The sequence below is a fragment of the Sinocyclocheilus anshuiensis genome, unplaced genomic scaffold (genome assembly GCF_001515605.1).
Source record: "Sinocyclocheilus anshuiensis isolate Anshui unplaced genomic scaffold, SAMN03320099.WGS_v1.1 scaffold2056, whole genome shotgun sequence".
Taxonomy (NCBI): Eukaryota; Metazoa; Chordata; class Actinopteri; order Cypriniformes; family Cyprinidae; genus Sinocyclocheilus; species Sinocyclocheilus anshuiensis.
Window position 1 is genome coordinate 345998 of NW_015551026.1, and position 9428 is coordinate 355425.

Consider the following 9428-nt stretch of genomic DNA (forward strand, 5'->3'; position numbering starts at 1 on the left):
GTAGGTTTGGACAGCTTTTTTCCCTTAATAAATGAAATCATCATTTAAAAACTGCATTTTGTATTTACTTGCATTATCTTTGTGTAATATTTAAATTTGTTTGATGATCTGAAACATTAAAGTGTGACAAACATGCAAAAAAATAAGAAATCAGGAAGGGGGCCAACACTTCTTCACACCACTGTATATAGCTTCATCTAAAATCCTGAGGATTACTTGTATCATCATATTATATTGTCATATCACCCATCCCTAATACTTGCTCTATTGTAAAGGACTAAAGCATTATTAACACACAACAGTACAATTTTTGTGAAGCTGCTTTGAGGCGATGCATATTGTGAAAAGTGCTATACAAGTTAATTTTACAGAATATAAAAAAATATATATCCTGACTACCTTGAAAATCCCCCTTATTATGTTGCTGGTACATTTGAGTACTGCTGGTATTTAATATTTTAACTTACTATATACGTGCTTAAAGTATACAAGTATACATATGTTTGTGCTGCCTGTTAATTTTTACACAATATATATTGTCTGCAAGAAGTTCCCCAAGTCAGATCTACTGCATTGAAGTAATAATTGAATTACTGAATTGGATTAATTGAATAATAATGGTTTATTACAAATTATTTATTGCAAACCCTTGGCATGATCTCTATGAATAGGGAATAGAGTTACAGATGTTTTTCAATGCTGGAGGTGTATCCTGCATATTTATTACCACATAATCAGCATTTTTTTACAGACTTAAGATGCATTATTTTGCACGATTGATAAATGGAAGTGAGGAGCAAGTTATAAGACAGCCCCTATAAATGTTTGGATTCTGGGAGCAGTGCACCATGGGTTTGATCACTGTAATGTAATGATTAACTCCTGCACTGGAGCACATTTGGCATGATGCCTCAGGCAATGCCTTTGGTGTGATTCAATAAGGGAATTTGTCTATTAATATATGATGGGCCAAAGTTGATATGCTGTATGACCTCATTAGTTAGCATGCTGCATGCAGTTGTCAATTATATAAGTGATATATTTTGGCTCTGTGTTATGTGAATAATGAAATCTAAGTTGGTAGTCATCATTTAGGACACATGCCATAACTAAAACCTTTCAATAATATCTAAAAGATGATTTTGGATATCATGTACACATATAAATTGTAGCTATTCTGAGAATCATTCGTCATGTGATTTTGTGATGTATTCAAATGTTGACATTTTAAACGAGTTAGCCTTCATTTCCACACAAGGTGATCCTTCAAATCAGAGCTTGACTAGATCACTAGAATACCAGAAGCTCTCTCTTTCCCACTCGGAATATTAATGTTTCATCTCGTCCTCTCATCTGGAGACACTTTCCTGATTGGGGAAATGTTCCTCAATCATTGACATTTCAGAGAATTTTTCAAGCTCAGTTTTGCTGAAATTACTGCTGAAGGGGCGATCTTGTAAATTGGCACGGCTACATACGCCTTGTCAGATGATGATGATAGAGAAGATCTCAAAGTGTATCATGTCCTGCAGTGACAGCCTATGTTGGGACAGCAAAGTTTGTGTTTTATCAGTTTGCAATGCAATATCAGCTTCAGGCACTATAGCAAACAGATAGAATAACTCATTTATAAGAATGGTTTATTCAGAAATTATTATTCTGTAATTATTTATTCACTCTCATTCTGAACCTGAATGACTTGCTTTCTTATGTTGAACACAAAAGGAGGAGTCATCCATTGTGAATGAATAATTCTTTTGATTTTAATCTTTTCAGTCAATCACTATCCAGTTCATACTGGTCAGAATGATTCGTTCATGACTTATCTTGTTCTTAAGTCCAACTCACTGACTATAGATTATTGCATTTCAGCCTGTTCCTCAAACAAAGCTAACTTCAGAGGACAAATACAGTATAGTGCATTTTGGACTACTTTATGGTGATTTGCTTCCTGTTTTGAAGCTTGAAAGCACAAGGTCATCTTTAATGTAATTGCTTAAAAAAGAGCAAAGCGTCCCTGATTACACAATTTCTACTTTTGTGTTCTACTGACAAAAGAAAATCTTACTGGTTTGGAACAACATGAAATTGAGTAAATAATGGCGGAATTTTCCATTTTTGTCTGAACTATTACTTTAATGACCTGTTTTCTTATTTTCATAACACAACCACTCCCATTATCCTACTTGCTCATTAAAGTATTATGTGATAAGATGATAGTGACTGATCTGAATGGCACTTATTTGCTTTATTAGATTGTTCACCGAACAGCTGTGCCAAGTGCACTGGCTGTGGACTGGATTGGGAAGAACTTGTACTGGTGCGACGTGGAGAGAAAGACGCTGGAAGTGTCCAAATCTAATGGTTTATACCCCACCGTCTTAGTGAGCTCTGGCCTGAAGAACCCAACGGACCTTGCTCTGGATGCTCAAACCGGGTACAACTGCTTCCTTTTCAGTTTTGCACAATATCATTTCTACTTCTGCACCATCAGTCCAGGGAGACTTTATTTTGTAAAAAAAAAAGAACGAATGCATAGACACCTAGAACAATGGGAATAGCTAATCTCTGCTTTAAAAATCTGTGATGAGCGAATGAGGGTCCCTCTCTCTTCCTCAGGTTTGTGTTCTGGATTGACTGCTGTGAAAATCCTCACGTCGGTCGAGTTGGCATGGATGGCCAAGGCCAGAGCGTTATTGTGAACAAAGAAATCTACAGCCCCTCAGCTCTAACCATTGACTACACAAACAAGAGAATCTACTGGGCTGATGATAATCACATATTTTTTGCCACTATGGACGGTTCTCAGAGGCACCGGGGTACAAAATGAGTCATAATTTTGTTCTGTTCTGTTTTTGCTTTTTTTTTTCTCATCTATTGGATTAGTGGACCATAACAAGGCAGAATTGGATAAAAGAAACCACAATAAAGCCTTTCAACAGTATAATAATGCAAGGCCACAATCTTCTGTGTATATATGAACAGAATATGCAAAAAAAGCAAAAGTAAAACATTAAAGATCTGTCATTGTACTTACAGTACATTCACAAAAGTTAGACTAGAGAACAGTAAATTTGAAAGTTGTAGGATAATGACTGAGGAAATCACTTACATATGCAGTAATGCAACTTTAATGATGGCACCTGGTGTGATACTCTCTACCTCAGTTCCTCATGACCACATCCAGGGTGTGATGGGACTCACGCTGTTCGAGGACTTCATTTATTGGACTGACGGGAAGTCCAAATCTCTCCGTCGAGCTCATAAGACCACTGGTTCTAATGCTGTCGAGCTTTTGAATTCATGGCAAGCCATTAAGTCTGTCACTGTCTACCACCCGCTGCGCCAGCCTGAAGGTAGAGACTGTTTAACATAAATATTATATTAATTTTACACTTGGTTTGTCCAAAAATTAAAATGCTGTCATTATTTACTCACTCCTACACAGCTCTTGCTATTTATAGAAATGTTGGTCTGGAAGATCTGGATTGAAGTGCATTTGCTCCATTCAACTTATCAATTTAAAATGAAATTTAAAGTATATAATTTAATAAAACAATTATATTATATGATATGATATTATATTATATTATATTATTCAAAAGTTTGGGATCAGTAAGATTTTTTTTCATGTTTTTTTGTACAGTAAAATTGTGAAATATTATTACAATTAAAAAATAACTCTTTTCTGTTTTAATATTTATTATATTAAGGATCTGTTTTAATATATCTTTTAGATAATTCTAATATGCTGATTTGGTGCTCAAAAAACTTTTCTTATTCTCTGTTTTGATAGCAGTTGTCCTGCTTAACAATTTTGTGGTAATCATGGTGTATGTGTATATATGTGTGTGTGTGTGTGTGTGTGTGTGTGTGTGTGTTTATTTCATACTTATATATATTGTAATGTATTACATATGCAGTATGGACACTTTTGCAGTGCTTTTATGATGTGTTATTGTCCTTTTCAGGTCTTATACAATATGGCAAGAGCTGCATAAATATTCTTTTAATATTATCTAATCACAAGCCATTTCTATCCCCTTTTTACAGTCCCCAAACACCAGTGTCAAGTGGCCAATGGAGGCTGTAGTCACTTGTGCTTACTCTCTGCTGGTGGAGGTCACAAGTGTGCCTGCCCAACTAACTTCTATTTGGCCGCCGATAACAAGACATGCCTGTCCAACTGCACAGCCAGCCAGGTCTGTATGCCAAAATGATGATTCCAAGTCATTAGTCAGAACTGCAATGATTGTTCCAGTTTGTGTTACCCATAACTGATTGACCTTTTTTGATGCGGTGGACTTGTTTTGCAGTTCCGCTGTGGAACGGATGAGTGCATCCCATTCTGGTGGAAATGCGATACGGTAGATGACTGTGGTGATGGGTCTGATGAGCCTGCCGATTGTCGTGAGTGCTTAACTTCCCATGTTACCCAACCTACACTGCCTGCACTGTTGTTTTTGTTTTGAACAGTTTGTAATATTCATGCAGTGTCGTAACCAGGGGTTTTAAGAACAATTCAAAAAGTGCGTGGGGCACTTTATAAATCTCATCAGCCTCTCTTTACTAGTATAACTCAGTTTTATATGCCTAGTTGCCACGGTTACACTCATATGAGACCGGCTTTAAAGCAAATCTTTCCAGAAATGTCAGCAGTTTTGTGTTTTCGTCATACAGGTTTAATAAGAAGGCCACGTGACAATACTGGTTATAAAAATGCTGTTTTTTGCTAGACAACTTTGCTTTTCTTTTGTTGTTCATGGTAGATGGTTCCATGTAAGCTGCTCAGCACCCTAACTTGGGTCATGAATATTAATTGCATTATGTGATGTTCTGATTTGCTGAAAGGCAAGACTAGAAGATGAGCACAAGCCATGTTGGATTACAGTTTGCGCATTCATTCAAAACAACTGCTTGGCAGAAGCTTCTGCTTGGTCTTAAAGTCAGCATGAAATGGAATTTTTTTTTTTTTTTTTTAAATGCTTGTTATTGATCTTATTGTGAACAAGTCATCCATGCATGTATATTTATAACATAAACCCTGCTCCTTTCTCTTACAGTTGACTGCAAACTCATATTCAGACTCAGGACTTGACGCTTCCTTTTTCCAAGGAAAAATTTAACTATTCATTGATTGCGAATCCCTCTGAAATGGCGAGCCTGAAGAGCATGCATTTTAACTTTTATTTTACATTACATTTATTCAGTTAAATCAAAGGCTTTTCAAGTTAAGTTATCACATTAGGCTGTATTGCTACATACAAAAAACTTGTTTTTCCATCCACAAATTTAAGACCTCTTAAAATGATAATTAAGATGGTTGTTATGCGATTTAAGATATTTAAGAATTTTTAAGGACCTACTGGGACTTTTTTACTCACATATGTGCTCCTAAATACATCTTACAGTTTGCACACTTCTAATTTTAGTCACATATGCGAGTGAAATGCTCGCATTGTCGAGCCCCGAGATCTGCCTTCATCCAGTCAATAACCTACATTTTTTCTTTTCAATAATCTGTTTAACTCAGTTATATATCACAATATGGAAGAAAAGATTTGTTGCTACTTCAGTTAAACTGCAACTTTAGAGTCATTGTTTTACACAGTCATCGACAGTATCACAATGCGGCGTAGCAAAACAAAATGCAGTGATTATTTTCCAAACAAGTGGAGAGTGGCAAATTTTGTCATTTCTAAAGCTGGCATTCCCACCAGTTAAAATGAGCCCTGATATTACCACATGCCAGTGTTGTTATACAGTGTGACGATGAACTGGTTCACAGCTTCACGGTAGGCTGACCTTTACGTCATGCAAAAGGAGGAACTTTTGTTCTTTAATTTTTGTTTCTCAGTGAGCTTGTTTTTAGATTCACTTTGTTGCTTGGTGATTCACTTGAGCAGTACAAACAGAAAATGACAGGCTGCCAATGGCAGCTGTTAATAGGTGGAACCTCTGTTGTTTGATAAAGGGCAGGGGTCATTAAATATCGTAGAAGTGCTTTTAGAGAAATAATGGAACGTGGGTTGACTCGCCCATTTCAGGCAACCTCACGCAGCTCGGGTTTAAAAACACACACCTATGTGCAAATTGTTTTGAATCCTTTGGAGTTCACTGTTAATCATCATTTTTGCAGCGGAATTCAAATGCCAGCCTGGGCGTTTTCAGTGTGGCACTGGCCTTTGCGCCTTACCTCCCTTCATCTGCGATGGAGAGAATGACTGTGGGGACAACTCAGATGAGGCCAACTGTGGTGAGCAAAATAATAGACACCAAAGCTGTTCTAAAATGCCGTGTTCTTATCGACAGATCCGTAGCCTTTTCTCTCTGTGTGAGGCTATCGGGACTCCCTTGTAGAATTCAGTTCCTGTGAAGTATGTGGCAAGCACGAGCACGAAAAATCTGCCTGGAATTTTCATCAGCAACAAATCTTCTTTAGCACAGCTGTCTCTGAATGTTCAATTATACAGACTCTTGCTGGTATCAAACGATCGATATCCACTTTAGAAGTATTAGAAAAGAGTACAGGGTGTTTTGTCATTTAACGATCGTAATTGGGATGTATTGGACCAACACCGATTTAAAATTCAAGACGTTTAGTGCTTTTAACACAAATAATATTGTTTCTGCAATCATCTCAGTTTTATTCTTATTGCATCCCGACTCTGAATGATCCCTTCTGAAATGGAATATGGATGATCGTACTGCATTGATCCAGCATGATGTTTTTCTGACTGTAATGTCTCCCCGCATTTGCAGATACATACATCTGTCTGTCAGGCCAGTTCAAGTGCACCCGAAAGCAGAAGTGTATACCATTAAATCTTCGCTGCAACGGCCAGGACGACTGCGGGGATGGCGAGGACGAGACAGACTGTCGTAAGCTATGCCATGACACTTTCTGCTCCCTCCATTAACCACCGACAATAATGGGCCTCATTCTCGTAAACTAAAGGGTGTTGTGACAGAATTGTTGAACTCTGCCAAATTTGACTTTTCCCCTTTGAATTTAATGATCCAGACTGACAGATCTCAAATGTGGCTTTTATCCCACTAAACAAGTCTGCTGGTTTTGGAGCTAAAAGGATAGCCAGGTGCTTATTAGGTATTCTAAAAGAAAAGGCCCTTTCCTGGGAAAGGTAGCAATACTTGTCAGCGAAAAATAAAGTCACCTGGAGTGGAAATGTGTATACGCTTTTAGAAAATACATTTCTTGAATACTTTTCAAACTCAAACTAAATTTTACCAAAAAGTGAACATGCATCACAGAAGAATTCTGTCATTTTTGTCTCTTTTTTTTTCCTCCCTGAAGCGTCATGGACATTTCCACCACATTTCATTTGGAAATGACTGTGGTGGAACTAAAGTTTAAAATGGCATACATTGTGTCTTGCTAAGATTAATTTTAATATATGTGCCCAACATAAACATATTTATCTCTGATTTTAAAAAATATATATATTTTTCCTTGACCTTGAGTTACCTTGAGATTTGAGATTGAGTTACCTTCATATTTTAAGTGTGCATAACTTCACTGTGATCATTTTGCCAGCCTGATAACCTAAAACACTCATTTGAAATTGTTGAGAAATTGTTGGTCAAGGTCGCAAATGAGGGAACTGAGGTCAGTTTTATGCAGTAAATATTGAAATGGTTTACATTTGCTTTGGTGTTTGTGAGATTATAGTTATATAATTTATATAATATATTATAATATTATATTATAGTTATAAAATTATAGTAGTTTAAAAATATATATTTTTTATTATTTTTTAATATATTAATATTTTTGAGTGTTTCTATTGGAAGTCCTGGCATGAGACAGTAAAACGGTAAAGTCTATGCATAAAAGACATTTTAAAACTGGCAAAAAGTATATGATTTAGGCATTTCAAAAAAATTTCCAAGGCATTTTAATTTGACCTTCATACAACAAATAAAATAAATTGAGATATTTTAGTCATAGTAAAAAATTTAAATAACCTCTGCAAAATAAAATTGCTTGTAGCTGAAGAAATGCCATATAACACTTCCCATTTGACCTTCTTACAACCAGCCTTGACTAACATTTCTAGGCTGTCATTTCCTCATGTCTTGGGTGGTAAATTGCAGAAGACCTTGTCATAATGTAAAGAAAGTGAAGATGCCACATATATTCTTACTTTATTGAATCACAGTCATATGTAGTACCAGAAGTTTTGGAAGGTTTTTTTTTTTTTTTTTTCAAATTCTTACAATAGCTTTTCACTGGCCTTGTAAATAACCTGCTATTTTCTGTCTGCCTTAATGTTCCAGCTGAGAGCACATGTTCTCCAGACCAGTTCCAGTGCAAGGCCACCATGCATTGCATCTCAAAGCTCTGGGTGTGCGACGAAGACCCAGACTGTGCTGACGGCTCTGATGAGGCCAATTGTGGTGAGTGAGCTGCAGTTATTGCTCACAAATCAGAGCCTCAGTCAGCCACATGCGCAGACCCTTCTGAAAGTCTGATTGGGGCTAATCAATTCCGTATGCTCCCACAGTCTTCTCTCTCTCTGATGGAGCGAGGCCAGCTTTAATCATGAACCACTCGGCTTTTATTAGCTGTGGCTTGTAACAATTCCCTTGGGCCTGTTTTGTTGCCTGAATGCCTGATTTAGTTTGACAGTGGCACATCAGCGGTGACCTCACATATTGCATTCTTCCTCGGCTATGTGTTCCAGATATTTAAAGTGCCAATACACTGGCAAAACAATTTCTGAGGGTTCGCTAGGCATATTTAGTTTCAAGTATTTTTCTATATTCTATATTGAACAAACAAGCTGTGTACCTCATTTTATTAGCACCACTCATTTGATCAATACTGAAAATATTCACCTAAATGTCTCTATAGGCAGCTGCCTTCTATGACAGAATCCTAATTGAATTTTAACCTCGTAAATGACAGATTTGGAACACTCTTAGGCAGCAACTCCAGGCAGCATATAAATAACGTTCATCACACAAAGCATGCGGGAGACTTCACTCGCAGGTTATTTCAATCGAGTTTTCCTTTAGCACGTAGCTAAGCTAAATACACAATTTTCTTACTTTTAAAAAATGCAAAAGTTCAAAAGTTTGGGGTTGGTAAGATTTGTTGACATTTTGAAAGAAGTCTACATTTATTTGATCAAAAATATCGTAAAAACAGTGATATTATTACAATTTAAAATAACTGTTTTCTTTTTAATATGTTTTAAAGGGGTCATATGATGCGATTTCAATTTTTCCTTTCTCTTTGGCGGGAGAGTAAAATGCCGGCAGTTCTGACTCACGTGAGTACATTTTCATTTAAAGGATTTGCCACTGATGATTCAAACGCGAGTTTTGGGCAGTGGAGTAGCACATGTTGTTTGTCATTTCTCCGATCACAAATGCAGACAGAGTTTTATGTTTACGCGGCGCGA

The 9428-nt window shown here is 36.7% G+C and overlaps 1 protein-coding gene across 1 annotated transcript in view; it reads left to right on the forward strand.

Annotated features, from left to right (window-relative positions):
• Positions 1–9428, forward strand: part of LOC107661145 (low-density lipoprotein receptor-related protein 1B-like) — a 349019-nt gene that overhangs the window by 311838 nt on the left and 27753 nt on the right. The window contains exons 59-66 of the mRNA XM_016450614.1: positions 2256–2437; positions 2620–2819; positions 3168–3356; positions 4054–4202; positions 4317–4410; positions 6140–6256; positions 6763–6882; positions 8299–8418. Coding sequence (XP_016306100.1) covers positions 2256–2437; positions 2620–2819; positions 3168–3356; positions 4054–4202; positions 4317–4410; positions 6140–6256; positions 6763–6882; positions 8299–8418 — 1171 coding nt within the window. The remainder of the gene's footprint in view (positions 1–2255; positions 2438–2619; positions 2820–3167; positions 3357–4053; positions 4203–4316; positions 4411–6139; positions 6257–6762; positions 6883–8298; positions 8419–9428) is intronic.